Source organism: Myotis daubentonii, chromosome 1 (assembly GCF_963259705.1).
Source record: "Myotis daubentonii chromosome 1, mMyoDau2.1, whole genome shotgun sequence".
In the NCBI taxonomy this organism is placed as follows: Eukaryota; Metazoa; Chordata; class Mammalia; order Chiroptera; family Vespertilionidae; genus Myotis; species Myotis daubentonii.
The window spans coordinates 184139737-184161883 of record NC_081840.1 but is presented as its reverse complement, the minus strand read 5'-3'; the positions used below and the strand labels follow the sequence as shown (position 1 = coordinate 184161883).

The 22147-nt window shown below is 43.0% G+C and overlaps 1 protein-coding gene across 10 annotated transcripts in view; it reads left to right on the top strand.

Annotated features, from left to right (window-relative positions):
- The window catches only part of SHROOM3 (shroom family member 3), a 283531-nt gene that overhangs the window by 220832 nt on the left and 40552 nt on the right, over positions 1 to 22147 (top strand). For 9 of the 10 annotated variants that reach the window (XM_059667934.1, XM_059667923.1, XM_059667969.1 and 6 more), the window contains one exon: positions 18972 to 19103. In XM_059667934.1, the coding sequence (XP_059523917.1) occupies positions 18972 to 19103 (132 nt within the window). Of the gene's footprint in view, positions 1 to 3295; positions 3331 to 18971; positions 19104 to 22147 lie in introns of those variants that run through there. The other variant, XM_059667960.1, reaches the window with a different exon arrangement.

Sequence of the window (22147 nt, the reverse complement as noted above, 5' to 3'; positions counted from 1 at the left end):
CCACTGAGCCAAACCAGTTAGGGCGAGGATAATATCTTAATGGCAGTCTCCAAATTAGGTTCTGGAGAGCCCAAAAGTTCCTGGGACATAACCCAGGGTTCCTCAAATCATATGATTCAAAAACTTTAAAAATATATATCCACCATTGTTTTTAAAACTATAATGAAAATCACTTAACCCTTTTCGGTCCAACGTGGAGGCTGACTCAACAGACCAGGCGCCAGGAGCTGAGGTCTAGTGAGACAGATAACTTCAACATTCAATCCCGTCAATTAATTTGGACCAGACTGTTTGAATTCCAAAAATAAAATTGGACCGCAAAGGGTTAAAGTAATATACCAACATCTTATACTTTGGAAATGACACAGTGTGTCAAATTGTGCAGCAAGATTAATTCATCTTTGAGCTGATATTCATGTAAAACTCTTCTTATCTCTAATAGAAGAATGTCCTGAGATTACTAAGTTAGCCTAATAAAAATTTGCAGCGACTTATCTATGCTTCTACGTGCTAGGTGGTGTGCTAGGCCGTGGCACATGACATCAAATACTCATACCAGTCCGGTGAGGTTTGCACTAGGACTCTACTAGGAGGTGGTGGGTTCAAATTCAGACCGTTTGGCCAAGCTCATAGCCACTATACTTTATGGCCCCAACAGCCTGCATAACAGAACCTATTTCATAGGACAACCATGGCAATTCAACGAGTTAAGGTATTCAGAGCACTTAGCACAGAGCCCACTCATAGGAAATGGGAACTAAATGTAAGGTAAAATAAATAACAGATGGTAGTGTGATATGGTTATCTTACTGTGTAACTGCAGGTGCCTTATTAAGCTCTCACAGTTTGCAGCCTGCAAAATGAGTTTAATAACTAATCATAGCGTTGCTGAAAGGATTGAAAGTGCTAATACACATGAGGCACTCTGACGGTGCCCAGCACGTCATCGCACTCAACTGATGTTACTATTGATGTCAAGAACCCTGATTTCAGTTGGAGATTCTATCACGTGGACACATGAATTTGCATTATAAACATGTAAACGTTGTGTTTGATCCTCGTGTTTCCTTAGTCTCCTCTAATCTATGATTTCCTCAGTCTTTCCTTGCCTTTTATGACCTTGACACATTTGAAGAATGTGCCACTTATTTTGTAGAATGTCTTCTCTTTGGATTTGTCTGATATTGTCCCATGATTAGACTAAGGTAATGCATTTTTGGCAAGAATACCTCAGAAATGATATGTCCTCCTTCGTGTGTCCTAGTAGAGATTATCTAGTGTCAATATATTTTATTACTGGTGGTGTTAACCTTGATTACTTGGGTAAGGTCTCTCCATTCTAGTTATTTGTCTCTTTGTAATTAATCTTTGGAGACATAACTTTGAGGCTATGCAAATATCCTGCTTCTCCTCAAACTTTTCTCCCACTGATTTGAGTATCCATCTGTGGAATTGTCTGCAGCCATTCTTACTGGAATGCTCTAAAGATAATTCTATATTTCCATCTATACTTACTCATTGGAATTCTTCTGTAAGGAAGCGCTGTCACTTTCCCCCACTTACTTACTTATTCAGCTGTTTATATCAGTGAGGATTCCTTCACATATCGGTCATTTTGTGGGTTATAATCCCGTACTGCTGTTACTTTATTGTTCCAGATTTGGTCATTGGGAGCTCTTTCAACCTGGCTGTGGTCTAAATCCTGGTTTGAAATATGGAAAGGGGTAAGGTGCTGCTGTCTTATTCACATACAGAGAGCAGACATGATGGGCTTGTCATCTAAGGGTCTTAAAACGTTGGGGTATGAGGTTAGAAGTGGGCATTGAGCAGGTGTGACAAGTCATGGAAGCCTGTACACTGATCTTGGAATTAAAAAGTGCTTGGGTCACCCCATGAGCCAATTCCAAGTCCAGTGGGCTATAGGTATCTATAGCTCCCTTTTCATGGGGGGCGGCAGCCAGGAAGTATTTCTCACTTATTTATAAGAAAAGAGCAAAAGGAGCAACCTGCCTTTCCAGGTGTATACAGGGGCCAGTCAGACAACCAAGTTTAAGACAGAGAATCTTAGGCCCTGGCTGGGTAGCTCAGTTGGTTAGAGCATTGGCCCAATACGCCAAGGTTGTGGGTTCAATCCCCAGTCAGGCACATACAAGAAACAACCAATGCTTCATAAATAAGTGGAACAACAAATTGATGTCTCTCTCTCTCTCTCTCTCTCTCTCTCTCTCTCTCTCTCTCTCTCATCTCAAAGCAATGACATTTTTTTAAAGTTATTTAAGAGAGAAAGAGAGGATCTTAGTGGCCCAGGGCTTACTAATCTCATAGATCCAATCCCATCCTTCTATAACTTCTCTCATAACTAATTGAGTAGGAATCCGGTGATCTAATTTACCTTAGCAGAAACTTCTCCTTAAACAGACGCGTCAGGCCTTAGGCTAGGATAGTTTGCTGAGTTGGTAAAGGAGACAAAATGTTCTAGCTTAAAACTCAAGATTTTCCAAGCCAGTGCTTTCCTCCACGAACTTCTCATCCCTCCTTCACCTTCCACCCCCAGTCACCGCCATCATTCTAATAATGGCCTCACCTAACTATTGAGCATTTACCCATATGTGGTGATGTGCTTTGTACTCCATCAAGTAAATCAAGACGAATGGACGATAGAAACTCAGGGCTTGACTCCTAATTCACTCCCAGTGAGCAGCAAGGTTAGTTCAGCCGGCACCTTGCACTTCCCTTGGCAATGAGCCTGCCTCCCTGATGATACTGACTTCGTGTTCTCAGGACTCGAGGCTAGGAGGCCTTGGTGGGCGTTGGTATGGAACCCCTGCCTTAGTAGCCTCCCAAACTGTGGGAAGCTTAAAGCAATTAACTCCCTTTTGCAGACAGTGGCATTTTTGCATGTGGAGGAGGGTGTGGGTTTAGCAGAGAAGATCATTCAAGGAAACTTCCTGATTTTAGTTTGATGAATTTCTATCAGCAGATGATGTTCCTTGCTTCCCTCCTCTTCCTGCCCGCAAAATAGAATTCTGGCATTTTTAAGCTGCATGCGAAGATGCTGGTTCTTCTCAGGAAAAATTACTCAGCTGTGCCCTACTCAGCTGCTCCCCATTTGTCTTTCCTCTTCTAGAGCAGGAACTGAACTTTAATTGGCCAGTTTACAGAGGTGACTGGGCATGCGATCCCTCCCACTTGCACTAAGCTTGGCGAGTTCAGGCTGTCTGGGAGGAGCAGAGAGAGCAGGAACGGGGTACAGTGGCTTTCTGCCCACCCTGAATATGACACTCAGGTGGCCAGAGGGTTGCTATCTGGGATGTTTCTGTTTGCCACAAGGTAAGGCCTCTCTTAGGTTAGAATAAGAGTTAGTTCTTTCATTGCAGGATTCTCAATGGACAAGCCTATCACAGGTGTCTGTCTGATGTTGTGCTATATCTGTTTATAAAGAAAAATAGCCAACCTTATGTTAAGTGTAAGCCCATTTCTCTAAATTGTCATGAAAATTATTATTTGAGTACCTCATGTAAGCCAGTGTACTATTAATATTTCTGGAGGGGGGTGGATTTTCAACCATTCTCTCTCCCACATATACTGTCGCTGTATTTTTTTATGATGTGTCTAGTTAGAGTGGCTTTTATGTATTTATTTCTATTGATTGATTTTAGAGACAGAGAAGAAGGGGGAGAGCGAGAAATATCAATTTGTTACTCCACTTACTTATGAATTTATTGGTTGATTCTTCCAATGTCATGACCAGGGATCAAACCCACAACCTTGGTGTAGCATGATGACGTTCTAACCAACTGAGCTACCCGGCCAGGGCTAGACTGCCTTTTAATCTCCTTCAAATTAGCAGTTGCTTTGTATTGTGTACTCCACGGATTTACTTCCCCATTTCCCCGGGGGATTTCAGAGCGTTTCTGTTTCTCACTGGGAAAGGCTACTTATCTATGTAGTAGTAGTCAAGTTCTCTATTCTCCTTGCCAACATTTACATAAAGAAATGAAACCCGTGAATATATTCTCAGTTTTAAAGAAAAGGTACAGTCTTCTCAGGCACCTTCGAGTTTACATGAAAAGGAGTGTTGATTGCGGATGCCAGTCTTAGATTCTTTAACTCCATTCTAATTAAAGGTTTAAATTCTTGATTATCTTTTCCTTTATTCACAAAGTTCAGCTTTTATCCTTATCATCTTAATTCAAAATTTTTGTTCAGAGTTATGCTTAAAGCCAATGCCTCTAAGGATGCCTTTTATTTAAGGAACAGGTGGCTACAACATGGTAGTAATGTTCTAGATCTCAAGGTGATATGAATATTTATTTTATTATTATGGGCACTCATTTTATTATTATTATACCTTGTAAAGGGTAAAAAAGAAAATATATGAACTCCTTATATTATAAAACTCATATATAGAGAGAGGGGTCACAGGGCTGGTTATTAAGTTTTATTTGGCATTCTTTCATTTGAAAATAACAGAGAGCATTCTTCTGAATTTTATTATTTTCTCCCCAGCAGTGTCAGGTTATGAGTGAGTGTTGGTGGAGTTAAACTTCTTGTTGTAAGATTTAACATGGACGTATTGGTAGGTAAGGAGTTGGAGCAAGTATTCTTAAAGCTTTCAGCTTCTCTGCCTTACAAACCTTCACTGTTCTTTTATTCAGGTTCCAATATTACTTGAAAGCTTTATTTTTAATGAATAGTTCTTTTCCAGTATGATTTTTAAGTATAGCTTCTTCTTTAGACCATTGTTTCAGAGTTTTGTCTAAAATTAATGCTTTCTGTTCTTTTCTCTGTTGTTGCCTTTAATTTTTTATTTGCGGCCTCTTCCTCTAAATGAGAAAGAAAAACAATCAAATGCATCCAATTTACTCTGAAAGAGAATTGAGTTTCTTTAGTGTTGGAGGTTTAGGGGCATTTATTTGTTTTGTTTAATTGAGTAGTGTTTGGGAGGAAAAATCACTACATAAATGTTAGCCTTCTGCCTCACACGAAAACCCTTTTGTTTTGTCAATGAAATAAAAATGAATTAGCTTGATTTTGAAATATCTTGGTTGGTGTTTGGACTTCTTCAAACCCTAAAAGCACAGAATTCTGTGGGCTTGTACATTAAGATGTGTTTGCAGCCAGCGTAGGGTTCCCTCAGCCCCACAGCCCACTAAGTGGAAGGGAAGAGCCGTGCACACCTTTTGCAGTGCCCTGCTGAGCCACGCCCCATTTGTCCAACAGGGATCCTCTGGGGGGACCCAGAAAATCTTTACCTTTAAAAAACGGCAGTGAATCAGGGGCACACACAATATTTCTAGTTTCTCTGCAACTCTCTGACTGATCCCTTTCTGAGATCCAGGAGATTTATGGGTCTCTGCATGTGTCTGTGTGGGAAAGGTAATAAGCCAACAGGGAAGTGATTTCTCCTGTCCAAGCTCTCTCCCGACATATTCGATGGCACAGAGAAGTAGTAGAGAAAATATTCTAAAATCATAATATCTGATACCTGAAGAAATCAGCAGAAGCCAGTCCCCTCTTTCCTCCAACGTATAAAATGCCTGGCTCCAATCTGAGAGTTGAGAACGCAAAGTTATTTATTGATGGCGTTGACGCTATTCATTTACACTGTGCTATTCTGTCGTAATGGAGTTTGAAAGTCAGTGAAAGACAAAGACAAATGCTGTTATAGATCAAAGGCATTACAGTGTGGGTATTAACTTCTGCCATGACTTACATGCAAACGCTGACGTGTGGGAAGGAGAGCTGACTGTCCCTGTGTGTTGCAGAGTTGAGGGGAGGAGGGTTGAAAGGGGAATATTGAGAAAAAGAACGTTTCAACATCATCACCCCCTGGTGATGAAGTAAGACACGCACCCCCATTGCTGGTCCTTCTCTTTCACAGTAATAGTTTGGTGTGGTTATCAATGAAGTTTAATCTTTAAATAATATTTCAGAACGGAGGATGGTAAGGACATAAATAGTGAAAGAATGTTGGGACAGGTATGGAGGAATGGGGTAAAGTATCTTAATAGAAAAGGTGTGGGGTTGGTTTTTTTGTTTTAGCTTTTATGCTGATTTTAGATGTTAGAGTCTTATGCTGGTAGCAGACTTCACTCTTCCTTGTGAGTCCATTGTCAAAGCCACAAGTCCCCAGGGCACATTATTGGGATGTGACATTTAAAAAGAACTCTCCAGAAAGAACTGTGTGTTGCTATGGGATTATATTACCTAATGCATACTTCTCTACCCACTGAGCCGCTTTTTAAAAGATATATTTGTATTTCAGAGAGGAAGGGAGAGGGAGAGATAGAAACATCAATGATGAGAGAGAATCATTGACTGGCTGCCTCTTGCACGCCCCACACTGGGGATCGAGCCCACAACCCAGGCATGTGCCCTTGACCAGAATCAAACCTGGGACCCTTCAGTCCACAGGCCAATGCTCTATCTACTGAGCCAAAATGGCTAGGGCGGAGCCACTTTTTAAAGACACAGATATATTATTGAGGTCATTATAAAAGCCTTGAAAGAGTTTGCTTGTTAGATTTTTCTGTGAATCCAAAAATCTGCAGTATAGCCTCAGAAGCCATAGAAACTAAGGTGAGGGGTGCTGTAAAGGGCAAAAGGATTTCTCAAAACAATGTCTTTGCCAACTATGTGTTAAGGGACAGTTACAACTGTTGGGGGAGGGGGAGGGGAGGTGATAGGCTTTTTCAACTCTTTAAAAATTCTTTAGAGCTTTTCTGTTTCCCCTGAACCTGTAGAAAACATATCTCAGATTTTTCTATGGGATGGCTTTTATTCCAGAGTTCCTTCTGGATCTGCAATGAAACAATGTTATGAGTGCAGCTCAGTGTAATTTGACTTGCGCATAGTTTTCAATTGCTGTATATTATCATCATCATCAGTATTTAGGGCCTATCATTTTCCTCTAAACAGGAAATGCCAAAAAGTTATTGTTGTTCAAATAGGAATCAGCTATTCTTCTATACTAACAAAGATGTAATTATAATCTTACCCAAATTACCTGTAAAGTGACATTTAATTGTTGATATTGAGTTTGTTTCCTATTTAAAGTGTGAAAGGGGCCATCTATATATATATAAAAGCCTAATATGCAAATTTTCCCCACTGGAGTTCAACCATGAGACCGATCACTCACTGTGACATGTGCTGACCACCAGGGGGCGGCATGGAATGAAGGAAGGCCCCAGCTGGCAGCTGGCAGCCAGGGAAGAGAAGCCCTGGCTAGCAGCCAGAAGGCCCCGATTGGCCCTGATCACTGGCCAGGCCTAGAGACCCTACCTGTGCATGAATTTTGTGCACCGAGCCTCCAGTTTACAAATAATTATCAAAATTGCAAGTTCATTTTACTTCGAGCCAGCAATTCCACTTCTAGGAGTTTCTGCAGATATGTTAGCATAAATAGAAGACAGTGTACGGACATGGTTATTCATTGAAGCATTATTTGCAATAGCAAAACACTAGACATCAGAAAGCATCTACAAAAAGGGTCTGGTTAAATGAACATGATAGATGCACACAGTAGATAGGATACCATGAGGCAGCTAAATGGAAAAAAAGATGTGAAGAAGCTTTGTAAGTACTGAGATAGAATGTTCAACAGTATGTATTGTTAAGTTCTTAAAAAGCAAGGGTGTTACACCACATTTAGTTCCTTTTGTGAAAGGGGTAAAATAAGATTATATGTTCATATTTGATTGAATTTGCATCAGAAAGCATTGGAGAAGATAGATAGGAAATTAGCCACAGTGGTTACGTGTAGGGGACAGGAGAAATTCGGGGAGGAGCTAGGAAATGCTCAGTGGCTTTTAAGTTTGTGAATTAAATCAATCAAAAAAATACCAGAAGTAAATATGGGGAAAATATTAAGATTTGATCAATTTTGGTGATCAGCACAAAGATGTTCTTTATATTAACCTGAATACATTTATATGTTTGTGAAATATTTGATAATTTTAAAAATGGATAAGGAAAAATAGGGGGGAAATAGTAGCAACACTCAAAAAGATCCTTAAGTAACAGAATTTACAGGATATATTGTATTTTCTTGTTTTCTTTGTTTGAGAGAAGGGGTTAAACTAGAACCTTGTCAGGGTGGACTTTGCTTTCTATTATATCACTAGAGGCCCGGTGCATGACATTCGTGCACTGGGGGGGGGGTCCCTCAGCCAGACCTGCACCCTCTCCAGTCTGGGAGCCCTCAGGGGAGCCCTCTCCAATCCGGGAGTTTCTGTCCGTCTTTGCAATCATATGAGTGAATTGTCTGAGACCCCCAACCCAGTTTGGTTTGTTGCTCACAAAATAATAGAGGCTTTTTTTTTTCTTTGCTTCATTGGTAGAGATTTCCTGGAAGTTTTAGGATATTTTCCCTTTAATTTTTCGTAGACACTCTGATTTTACTTATGTCTCTCACCTTTGCTTTCCCTCTATCCCCCACCGCAACAGTAACTTGCTCCAGGCTCACTTTGCTCTAGTGCAGTGGTTCTCAACCTTCCTAATGCAGCGACCCTTTAATACAGTTCCTCATGTTGTGGTGACCCCCAACCATAAAATTATTTTCATTGCTACTTCATAACTGTAATTTTGCTACTGTTATGAATTGTAATGTAAATATCTGATATGCAGGATGTATTTAGGCAACCCCTGTGAAAGGGTCGTTCAACCCCCAAAGGGGTTGTGACCCACAGGTTGAGAACCGCTGCTCTAGTGTCTAGGAGAGCTGTTTGCCACCAGAACTATATTCCCAGCATTCCCGGTGCTCCCAGTGCTCTGGGCTTCCGCTTCCGGTCTTGGGGCTGCCATCAGAACTATTCCCAGAATTCCTGGTGCTCCCCATGCTGCTGGGAGTGACCAAGGGAGCCACATCCCCCCAAGCCACCAGCTCTCCCACTCTGCTCTACGCCCGGCACCTGTGTATGCAAATTAATCTGCCATCTCTGTCAGGTTAATTTGCATACTCGCTCCTGATTGGCTGGTGAGTGTAGCAGAGGGATGGTCAGTTTACATATTTCTCTTTTATTATATAGGACTAGAGGCCCAGTGCACAAAAATTTGTGCACTCGAGGGGGGAGTCCCTCAGCCCAGCCTGTGCCCTTTCGCAGTCTGGGACCCCTCAGGGGATGACCAACTGCTGGCTTAGGCCCGCTCCCTGGGGGGATTGGGCCTAAGCTGGCAATCAGACATCCCTCTGGTAGCCCAGGAGCCCTCAGGTGATGTCCACTTGCCAGTGGGGAGCAGGCCTAATCTGCAGTCTAACATCCTTAGTGCTGCTGAGGATGTGGGAGAGGCTCCCACCACTACTGCTGTACTGGCAGCCGTCAGCCTGGCTTGTGGCTGAGCAGAGCTCCCCCTGTGGGAGCGCACTGACCACCAGGGGACAGCTCCTGCATTGAGCATCTGCCCCCTGGTGGTCAGTGTGTGTCATAGTGACCAGTCATTCCCAGTCGTTCTGCTGTTAGGGTCAGTTTGCATATTACCCTTTTATTATATAGGATAGAGGCCTGGTGCATGAGTGGGGGCTGGCTGGTTTGCCCTGAAGGGTGTACCGGATCAGGGTGGGGGTCCTGCTGGGGTGCCTGGCCAGCCTGGGTGAGGGGCTGATGGGTGTTTGCAGGCTGGTCACACCCCCTTCAGGGTGGGGGTCCCCACTGGGGTGCCTGGCCTGTCTGGGTGCTGAGGGCCGTTTTCAGGCTGGCCAAGACGCCGCCCCCCAATTAACAGAAGCTCCCAGCCTCTCCTTTCTTTTTTTTTTTTTTGATTCTGGGATTTATTTACCTTCTATAATTGAAACTTTGTAGCCTTGAGAGGAGCTCAGAGCCGGCCAGGGCGGGCGGGAGGGAAGCTTGGCTTCCTCCATCGCTAGGGTCACCTAAGCCTCCTGCTCGCTCCAGCTCCGTGGCCACGCCAGCTGAAAGCAAGTATCTGGGGTTTATTTACCTTCTATAATTGAAACTTTGTTGCTTTGAGTGGAGCTCAGAGTTGGCGCGGCAGGCAGGAAGCTTGGCTTCCTCTATCATTGAGACAGCCAAGCCTCCTGCTTGCTCCAGTTCCGTGGCTGCCGGTCGCTATCTTGGTTGGGTTAATTTGCATACAGTCGCTCTGATTGGCTGGTGGGTGTGGCTTAAGGCATAGTGAACATATGGTCAATTTGCATGTTTGTCTTTTATTAGTGTAGATTGTGCACAAAACCAATGATGGCTGGGCAATCAGGTGTCAGGTGTGGGTTAGTACATGCATTAGGAAATACTTCATTTTTGGTAGTACTGATAGTTGAGTACATTTTGTATCCTTAGAAATTTGACTCATGCCCAACTGATAACTGGCATGGTTCAATAATAGTGCTCTCAGAAGAGCCCAAACTCTCAGGCAAAGCAGCTTATCAAATAACAACATCAAAAAAAAAATTAACTCCAGCTCTTAGTTTTTTATTTTCCAATTCATGGTTGTCACTGTCTCCATTTATCCAGAGCATACTAACCCTTCAAGGTCATTGAATCCCACGCTCCTACCAAGCCTTTTGGCTAACTGCAGACCCTGTTCTTGATCACCAGCAGCACCAGCTTTTTAGCATTTGTATCCTAAATGCCTCCATCACCTCCATGGCCCAAGATGATCTGATGACTTGTCCCACCATCTGCTCTTCACTCACAAGGCTTTGGCCACGCTGTCCTGCTTCTTGCAAACCCCAAATTCATTCCCGTCTGAAGGCTTTAGCATTCATTGTGCCTTCTGTGTTAAATTATCTGCCCATAGCTCTTTGCATGGTTGACCATTTCTTATCATTTACATCTTGGGCTCAAATGCAATCTCTCAAAGAGGCTGTCCCTAACCCAAAGCAGTACTCTTAATTACAACCCCACATTACCCAGTTTTATTTCCTTCAGAGCCCTTGTAACTGCATTAAAATACCCTGTTTATTTGCTTACTTGCTTATTGCCCATCTTCCTACTCTGCCCACCCCACCTCCTTATAATACCCATTGCTTAAAAGGTACGAGCACAGACTTTGGGAACCGGTGTCTGCATTTAAGTATCAGCTCTGGTTCCCACTATTCTTGTGACTGGACAAGTTGCTTAATCTCCTATTTACCAAATTTTCTCATTAGTAGTCCTATATCATATAAAGATCAAGTGCCTAGCATGGTGCTTAATACTTAGTAGGCACTCAAATATTTTTGAATGAGTAATACTCTGATTCTGTTTAGTATTTGTGTGTGTGTGTGTGTGTGTGTCTAAGACTCCCCAACAAAACTATGGACTCCTTGATCATCTGTGACCTCCTGGAGCTTCAGTAATAATTCATCAAGTAGAAGGCACATAGTGGGTGATCAGTGAATACTGCTTGAAATACCCAAACTGTTTTATTGTAGATTTCTCAGAAATATGCTTTGCATCCCTGAATCTGTCTATATTAGGACAAAAATCACTGAAGAAGGACATTGTGTCACTTGCTAGTTCCAGTTCCACCAGCCGACCCATCCCACGCAGTAAAGCTTCCTTGTCTGTGGCTGGGAATGCAACAAAAGGGCTTTGTTTGAATTGCGCCCACACACAAAACTTAGGTTGCTCAAATTAAAAATTAAATTGTCTTCTGACTCATGATGTCACGCACTTTTAAAAAGTATTTCCTTATCTTCATACAGATCAAAGTGATCCCAAAATGTAAAAAGCATGCTGTGCTCTTCAGGAATGCTTATTAAATTATTTGCATCATTGAAAAAGTCTGTAAACAGCTGTTTGAACTTTTTGGGTATCTCAAGATACATGAAGTATATTTTTAAAATGAGAGGCTATTTGAAAAGTACTTTGCTTTTTAATACATATTACATGTACTAGTACATGGTCTCCCTACCAGAATATAAATTCCTTAAGTTACAAAAGGAAATATAGTGAAAAATAAGTTTTCTTCCCCAGAGGCAGTAATTGTTTCTAATTTCTCAAGTATTCTTACAGAAATATTCTTTTTTAAAAGTTGATTTTAGAGAGAGAGAGGAAGGGATAGAGAAGGAGGGAGGGAGGGAGAGAAGCATCGATATATTCCACTTATTTATGCATTCATTGGTTGATTCTTGAATATGCCCTGACCAGGAATTGAACCCTCAACCTTGGCATATCAGGATGATGTTCTAACCAACTGAACTACCGGCCAGAGCCCAGAAATATTCTTTACATTAATAAACATATAGGTGATTATGTATGTTTTCCCCACATACTTTGGGGTACTGAACACAAGTTCTGTACCTCATTGTTGTCATTTAACCATACATTTTAGAGATATTTCCATATCAATATATAGAGAGCTATCCCACTTTTTTAATAGTCACATAAATATCCCATATATGGATGTACCACACTGAGTTAACTGTCTGCAACTGATGAACATTTAGGTTGTTTTGCATTTGATAGACGTGTTATTAAAAACACTTTTTTGTTTTGTTTTGTTAGGTTGTGCCAAACTGCTCTTTATTCAGTACCCATTTATACTCCCCCTAGCAAGGCAGGAGAGTTGGGCTATATTTAGATCATCTTTTTCTTTTTTTTTTTCTTTTTTTTTTTTAAATATATTTTATTGATTTTTTACAGAGAGGAAGGGATAGAGATAGAGAGTCAGAAACATCGATGAGAGAGAAACATCGATCAGCCGCCTCCTGCACATCCCCCACTGGGGATGCGCCCGCAACCCAGGTACATGCCCTTGACCGGAATCGAACCTGGGACCCCTCAGTCCGCAGGCCGACGCTCTATCCACTGAGCCAAACCGGTTTCGGCAAGATCATCTTTTTCATTGTTTCTTTCATTTCATCACTTAACTGTACATTTGGAAGAGTCTTATAAAACAAAGATTTATCTCTGAAGCCTTTTCTCAACATATGTTCTGTGGCCAAAAGAAAGGGTGTTGTTGTTTTTTGTGTTGTTGCGGAAGGGGGGGGTTAGGACTTTTTTTATTTGTTTCAAAATCACTGTTCTTAATGTATTAAACCTGTGATGAAACCTGATACACCCCACCCCATCCCACCCCAAGGCAAACAGTTACCAACTTCCTAAATTGGTTTCCTGTCTTGGCATTGCACGTCTTGGGCACTTGTTTTATCTTTAGTAGGAACTATTTCTTTATGATTTATTATTTTCTATAGGAACTGCTTCATTTGTCCTCCCTACCAGAATGTAAGCTCCTTAAGGGCAGAAGCCGTATCTTAGTCGTTATTCTTTTAAATATCTCTAATCAGTTTCATCTCTTCTAGTCCTCATTTACTTTGTCCCTCGAGCTCTAACCCACCATAGCATCCGCCTCACTTTCCTCTCTTCTCAGCTTCATCACGGAATAGAGGGCATTGGATGTGAAGTCCCTTCCAGCGTCCTCCCTTCCGTGCTGTGAGCATCAATGTCTTACCTGCCCCTTGCTTCTCATCTCAGTGGGACTGGCTTCAGTCCCACAGAAGGTTATACCCTCTACCTCCCGTGTGTGCCAGCCCCTTCCTCCCTCCTTCCTCGTGAGCCCCAAGGAGTGTCATCCTCCCTTTGTCCTGTACCTTCAGCTGCGCGTGTGTTCACTCTGTCTCATAACCTTGCTCATACTTCTCACTGTTTACAACCAAACATCTAGGACAAAACCTTTTCACTCCCGGCCCCGTAGTCTTCTGGTCACCACCGTCTTTCCTTCAGAGCCAAGTGTGTGTTTTTGAATGGCTTTGCTGTCTCCATCTTCTCTCTCATTCACTGCTTAGCCCGCCTCAGGCTCTGCCCATCTTTCCAATGCAAAGGCTCACTAGTTGTCACATCCAGTGGACCTGCATGTACCTCATCGGACTCTCCTCTCGTAGCAGCTGGAGGTGTTGACAATTCCTCCTCCTCGTTCTCCCCGCTAGGAGTCTGTGAAACTCCCTGAACTCTTCTAGTTTACCTCCTACTTCTCTGGCTATTCCTTTTGGGGATTTTTCCCCATTCCCCTTCCCCTAAATTGTCATAGTTCTCAGAGACCCATCCTTAAACTACTTCCTTTGTCTCCCTGTGCATTCTCCCCAAGCAGCATATCTTTTCTCAAAGACCTTTTGTTTTGTGACTCCTAAATTTCTATATGCAGCTCGGACTTCAGTCCTCAAGACCCTACTGCGTACTGTGCACCTCCGCTGACGACCGCGAAGGCACCTGACATTCGCATGCCCCAGAGTGAGCTGGTCAATATCCCCGCTCTATCTTCCTCCTCCTTCTCTCTACGCCCTTCCCTCCCCCCATCTAATAGCTCTTTATCTAGGTTAATAATACTATCATTCTAGAAGCATAAAGGCCATCCTTCCTCCTTGACTATACTCTGTTCTACACCACCTACATCCATGTGGTCACTAGGCTGGGTGGGCATTTTGCCTCCTCAGTGGCTTTGAGATCTGTTACCTTTTCAAGTTCATTGCCACTGCCTTGGTGCCCAGCCCTCATTATCTCACCCTCGCCAATATAATAGCTGCCTATCGTGTCTCTCTCAAGTTTATCCTCCTTGTAATTGGCAATATCTTACTGGAACTCAAATTGGAACATGCCCTCCCTGGCCAGTGTTATCACTGACTTCCATTTCCAGGGGATACTGTCCAAACCCTCTAAAGTAGGGGTGGGAATGTCCGGCCCTTGGGCCGTATAAGGCCCTCAAAATCATTTGGCCTGGCCCTGCCAAGGCACTAGGGGTGAGTTAATTAAATGTTTGACCAAACACAGCAGGCTAATTTTTCAGTTGATAACTTCATACGGCCCTCGAATGATGTTACAAATATCCAATGGCCCTTGGCAGAAAATAGGTTCCTCACCCCTGCTCTAAGGCATGTTAAGGTCTGCCCCCTCCTACACCTCTGCTGCTTGCTCTTCCCTTAATCATCATCGCTTCTTCTGCATGTACTGTGTGCCTGCCCATTTCTATGCATTTGTCCTGCCATTTCTTCTATCTGGATGCCCTTCCCTACCCGCCCCCCCCCCCGCCCCCTTCCACTGGAGAAATCTTGTGATTTAGTTCAAGGTGAGGCTTCTTGACCTAACCCCACAGTGTTAGTACCACCCCCTCTGTGTTCACTGAGCATCTTGCTCAGGTCTCTCTTACAGAACCAATCACAGTGTGTTCCAGTGGTTCACTTGGTTATTGCTTCTATTATCCTGTGAATTGTTTGGGTCTGATGGTACTTTATTATTCCTTGTATCTTCAGTGCCGGTATAGTGGCTGACATACAGAAAGTCTACATGTCATATAGATGTCCCCTGAGTGAATGGAAAGGAAACTGAGGTAACATCTGGGTAGCTTACATGTAAAAGAAAACCTTGCTATTGTCTTCAAAGCCCAAAGAAATTTTCTTCACTTGGCCTAGAACAGTGATGGCGAACCTTTTGAGCTCAGCGTGTCAGCTTTTTGAAAAACCCTAACTTAACTCTGGTGCCATGTCACATATAGAAATTTTTTGATATTTGCAACCATAGTAAAACAAAGACTTATATTTTTGATATTTATCTTATATATTTAAATGCCATTTAACAAAGAAAAATCACCAAAAAAATGAGTTCGCGTGTCACCTCTGACACGCGTGTCATAGGTTCGCCATCACTGGCCTAGAACTAGGTGAAACTGCTCCATTCGCCTTCCTTGTGCTGTGCGCAGTCTTTCCTTACACTTCAGACTGATTCAGGACTTTCAGCAAAGGGCCTGATCCTCCTGAAGGAGGAGTAACACCTGATAACAAAGTCTGGGCACCTCTGTGCTTCTCTCCTTTGAGATTTCAGACCAGAGGGCTTCTAGGGAACTGCTGGAGCTCAGCAAACGTTACCCTTCGTCTCCACGACGGAAAAGGGATCTTCGTTCTATAGCACTTGTGGAATGTGTCAGGGCCTGTCCCTTTCCCTCGGGAGGGAAGAGCTGCTCGGCCCGTCTGTTAGCTGTGCGTGGAGATACCATTGGGGGATGATGCTGAAGAGCCCCGTCAGTGTCATCACGCTCAGGTGCGAGGCTGGTTCACTCTTCACCTGCATCTGTCCGTCAGCTCCTCAAGGCCAGTTCCTAGTCGTAGGCCTAGCCGCCTGCCTCAGAGAGGGTCCTGCTGAACACGGGGCGGGAAGGTGGCAGTGTGTCCCTTCTCCTATGTGTTTTGGACCCTTTGGACCCACATGAAATGTCACCAGATGCCTCATGAAAAAGAGACATTATTTTTTCATTAAGTCCTGGGTTTTTCCCTGTGTAAATAACTAGTCACATTAATTGAGCGTTTGAAGTCATTCATAAATGGGTTTGAACCCTGATTCTGAGACTTGGGTCCTGTGATCTGGGCCAGAGAGGCTTGGAGCACCAAGAGGAATTTCAAACACTGGATGGAACTGGATAAAGCTGGAATCTAAGTCAGTGTGGAGCTGGGGTTCCAGGGAGGTGGCCAGCTTTGAGAAACTGGTTGAAGAACCTAGTTTCTGAGGAGCAGGCATCTAAGGGCTCACAGCAAGAATGCCACACTGCTAAGACACGGAGCCATTAACCAGAGCTCCCTGAGTCTCCCCCAGAGAACAGGACTAATTCAACTTTGGGGCAGTGCTGCACCTGAGGTCTGGGTTACCTGGGACCTGTTATGAGGATTACAGTTATGGGGGCAGGAGACAGAAAAAATTGTAATATATATATTGGCGTTCATTGTTGGTCTCTTGGTTTTGCACCCTATTTCTTCTCTTTAGCTCAGCTATGCCACTACTTCCTTCAGTTCTTTCCTGGTTTCCAGGTGAGCAGGGTCTGTTCCCTCTTGGCCTGCGATCACCTCCCTGACGAGATGTCACAGCCACTGCCCGACAGCTCCCTGCCTCACAAGCATGGCCAGGGTCCTTCAGGCTGTGAGCACAGTGAGCCTTAGACCAGCCTCTGCCATCGTTACACATAGTTATTCATGATCTTACCGGGGGCTCAGAGCTGGCTGATTCACCTCCATCAATAGTCCCTGCCCATTCCCCTCTCTTCTCTTCACCCAGCTTCTTTCTCCCCTTTCATTCCTACATTGTAGATCTCTCTGATTGACTTCTCTCCAACTGACTTGTCACCCTAGCTGCTCTAGTCTTCATCAGCTCAATCATAATGAATGACTGAGGATAATTATTCTCAACATTTATTGAGCTCTTACTATAGGTCAAGTATATTATTTCATTTTTAATCTCACAAAAACCCCCACTATAAATAGATTGTTATAATCTGACTTTTACTGATGAGGAAACTCAGAGTGGTTAAGAGTTTAGGCTCCTTCAATCCAATAAATATTTAGTGACTGCTGAAAATCTCATGTGTCTATATCCCTTGTGTCACACAAAGTAAGTTTCCTATCACCATAACCTTTCTTCAGAGAGTTGAAATATATGTAGTTTTTTGAAATCATTATCTCTCTTGGCAAGTCCTTCAGTGTCTTTCTTACGCATCTTAGATGTTACTTCTGATTAAAATGGGGTTAACCCAGCCTCTTTGATTAATGTCTTCAATTTTTAGAAGACCAAAGGCTTCTGGTGGAGAAGTGACTTACACAGGGTCATGTGGCAGGCTAATAAATTCAGGGTGAGCACCTACGTCTCCTAACACTGGGCTGGTGTTATTCTGATGTACTTAGCACGTGAAGTTTTACTAGCACCAGGGGAATGATTTCTCGTTTATATTACAGAAGTCAATTTATTTTTTCATAGAAGAGTAATATGTGGACATACAGCTTTACCTGCAACATATCAGAGTGGATTCCTGGATCTGCTAAGTGTTTCTAAACTGTAGAAAAATTCCCCTACAGTCTTACATGTCAGAACTTTTCAGCATGAAATAAATGCCTGATCACTCACCTCACTTTTCTGCCAAAAATAAAGCACAGCCACTCTCTGGACTCTGACCTTCTATAGAAGTGTAATCCTCCTTCCAGATCCATTCTTCAGTGAGGGACACCCACTTTTTCCCATTGGCTTCGTCCAATCTTGGTGTTATAAGGGCAGGATGTTTAGAAGTTGAAGTCATTGACTTTCAAAATGAGAAGCTATGTTGGAGAGTGTCTTGTTGTTTATACTGTTTATGTAACTTGGAGCAGTGTTGCCACCAAGGTAGCCTCTGGTTTTATGTAGTTCTTACTAAGAAATTAACATAATAGCATTTAGCCAGCCTCAGGCTATATGACAGGACTTCAGAGTCCCCAGGAAGCGTGATCTTTGGGAGCTGGGAAAGAATTATTCCTCCTGTCCTTATATATTGATAAGCCGAGGCCACGAAAGACCAAAGCAGCTTTGTGTGCTTTACACCTGGTCACCACCACTCTGAGATTGACTTTTTTAGATTTCACATATAAGAGATATCATACAGTATTTCTCTTTCTCTGGTTTATTTCATTTCGCATAATGCCCTCCAGGGCCATTCAATTTGTTGCAAATGGCAGGATTTTCTTCTTTCTCATGGCTGGATAGTAATCCATTGAATATATATAGTACCACTTTTTTTTTTTTAATCCATTCATTTGTTGATGGGCACTTAGGTTGTTTCCATGCCTTGGTTATCATGAATAATGCTGCAATGAACGTGGGGGTACAGCTATCTCTATGTGTTCCTGATTTCAATTTCCTTGGATATATACCCAGAAGTGGGTTGCTAGGTAGTTCTAACTTTAATTATCTGAAGAGCCTCCATACTGTTCTCCCAAGTGCTGTTCTAATTTGCATTCTTACCAACAGTGCACTAGGGTTTACGTGGGAATTCTTCATACTAAGTTTACTACATTTTTATATTAGTTTGAAATTTTGTCAAAATGAAAATTAAAATATTAAAAAGCAGAGAATAACAATGGTAAGATATATAAGCAGTAAAATCTATTTTCTGCTATTTATTTGATTTTTTTTAAACCTCTGAGGAAAAGGAGACCATTTTTTTTCCAAAAGCATAAATCACATTGGTGAAGAGACTCGGCTGAGAATGCCGCTGATATTGGGGGTCCCTTTCCTCTGTCTCCCCAGGCGCAGCGAACCTGCAGGCCGACCACACTCTTGGCATTCAACAAAAATTGAGGAGAACCAACCCAATGCCAGCATGATGCAAATATCTCAGGGCACGATTGGCACTCCTTGGCCCCAAAGCTACCATTCCAGGTAAGTGGCCAAAGCTGAGACCCAGGGGTTTCTTTCCTTCAAATGTCCTGTTCCCCGAAAGAACATTTTTTTCCTGCTTTGAGAACACTTTCTTCCATTTATCCTGAGTATTAAATCCGTCTCCCCAATACCTTCCTCATCCTCTTAAAATTCCTAACCTGTGTACCACTCATCTTGATCTCCTTGGCCAGGGTGGTGTGAAGCAAGGACAGCATTATTTTGAGCTCTGGCTAGCTATTTGAGAGATTTATTGGGTCTGTTGATTCTCAGACATTTCTCAGTTACACTAGAAATACTGACATACTTCTTCCCTCACTTAATGTCCTTTCTGCTAAGTTAGGATTCCCCTGCATTTTTACAGACTTGGAACCCACACAGGCTGGAATTCATCTTCTGATCCCAGGAAGCCAGGCTCTGGTGATTGAACACTTTTTGGAAGGGTTGGATAAGGGTAATAGTAGGGAGATTGGAGGGTCAAGAGAATATGGTTCCTACATAGACATGAGATGCAAGTTCTGATGTGGGGGAGTGGAGGACGGCTTCTGGAATGATTATTTAACTAATGATGCTGGCTATGCATTTGGCAAGGACAGGACTCAGAATCCTTAGCACTCATGTCTGGGCAAATGAAGAACCAAATCTTAGACCTAGTACTGGTGGACATGGCTCCCAGCATATTAGGGAAGACTTCAGGCCGTAGGAAGAGGTAATTTCCTGGTTACCCTCCTTGTTTCCAACACCCACTTGCCGGAGTCTCTCCCGATAACCCTGATGGGATTCATTCTCTTCATCTGAGCCATCTGTGCTCAGAGAACAGAGCCCCACCCCCCCACAATGGTTTTGCTTGTTGGGCATGCAGGGTTGAAGGCCTTCAGAAGGTTAGATGTTTGGGGCTAACAGTGTGGAGGAGGGACAGCATGATGCTAAGTCAGATATAGGCTTAAATCTCAACTTCGCCTACTGCATGAGCCTGAGCAAGTTGTGTAACCTCTTTGATCTTGGTTTCCTCATCTATAAAATGAAATTTATACTGTATCTCTCAATGGACCATAGTGAAGATTAAACAAAATAACATGTAAAGCATTTAGTGTAGTTCCTGATGACAATTAGTTATAATAATTAGGCTGAAGACTTATCCAAGGCACAGTGAAACCTGGGGATGAACTTCAAAGTTAATGGCATAACCCAGCACGCACTTATAAAATGCAAGTGTGTATTGACCGATTGCCCTAAACAGTGGGCTCTTTGGAGCCTCCTAACCCCTAACTTTAAGAGGCCCCTGAATCTGAAATCACACTGCAACCTAAAAAACATGCCGGCCCAAAGGCAGAGATAAGACTACTGCAACCGGTGCTTGGAACAGCTGCTTACAGTGACTATGGAGCTCCAGGCGGCCTCGGGAGAATGGTGGAGCTGGCATCAGAAGTGCAATACTCTGAAGGCTGCGCTTCTCCATCTGTTTCCTCCTCCCCGTCCCACCCTCCGGAGGGGTTTAGGCAGCTGGATCTGCCCTTAGTGTATCTACCACCCTGCTTCCCCTGACATGTGACTGTCAGCCCAGAAGCACTGTGTGGGGTACAAAGGGAGAAAGGAAAGCTCAGATTACCACCTTGTGACGGACGTGTGGATTCTCTGCTACCCCAGCACAGATCATCCATGATTCGTGTCATTCCATGTCTCGGGCTTGCTGCTCTGGCAGAGGCTTCATCCCAACACTGAGTTCTGCTCAGAGGGTCTGACAGTGGCCGCTGTCCTGGCGGAGCGCTCCAGGTGCCTTTCTGAGGAGCACAGTGGCATCTAGTGGTCTCGTGTGCTGAATCAATCTGTCGGCGTCCCTCTGGCAGCCTTCCTTTAGTTCCAGAAACCCAATCTCAGTCCTAAGTGTATGCATCTGTTTCTCATTAAGAAGCAGGAGCATGAAGGAGCTCAAGGAAGGGGGAGAAGCAGGCGTGAGGAGAGAAGGAGGGAGAAATACAAAGAGACTGAAGACTTAACTGTCTGCAAACTGGCTTGGATTTCACTGAAATTGTATTTCTGCTGCTCTCTGTCAGACTTCTGTCACTGTCTTTTTGCTGTCCTACAGAAATCTCACACAATGGTCCCAAACTATTAAAATACATTAGAAGAGACCTTGAAAAGTCCAGCCCAGCTGGCGCGGCTCACTTGGTTGAGCATGTCCCATACAGGAGGTCACCGGTTCGATTCCTGATCAGGGCACATGCCCGGGTTGCAAGCTCCATCCCCAGTAAGGGGTGTAAAGAAGGCAGCCAATTGATGTTTCTCTCTGATCAATGTTTCTTATCTCTTCCTCTCCCTGAAATCAATAAAAACATTTTAAACAAGTCTCTTAGTCCAATCCCCTCACAAGTGGATAAAATAAGAGTATCAAAATACTCCAGTATCCATTGATTTGTTCATTCAAGCATACATACTGAGTACTCACTCTGTTTCAGCTGAATGAGACATAAAAAGCCCCCCAACCTATACCACTTATTGGTTTCCCAAGATGTGTTCCATGGAATAATAACCCATTACATGCCCTTTGGAAAAAGTTTCTAGGGTCAAACAAGTTCAGATAACACTGCTTAGTGTATTTTCCTTTCAGAACATTCCATGAACAATAGTTTATTGAAGACTCAGAAGCCTTGCAGTAAATAAAATTAACTTATTTAGCCCAGTATTTTCAAAACATATTTATTTGATAGCTAAGGAATTAATCTTCGGTAAACACACTTTAGATCTTTTCATACACTTGTTTTGTGCTTTTTGCTATGTTTTAAGTACTTAGAAAATACTTTTTTAGCACACAAAATAGAGAGTGCAACATGTCAAGTATGATAAGTGCTATGAAGAAAATAAAGCAGAGCTACAGGGAGTAAGGAGAGAAGATGTGTTCTTTAGATAGTGAGTTCCAGATGTTCTCTGATGCAGAGACAAATAAAGGAAGGAGTGAGCCAGGTAAGGAGTGTTTTATGTGGTCGGGACAGTGAGTACAAAGGCCGTTGAGCCCTGAGATGGGCTATATTTCACGGATTTGAGTTAGT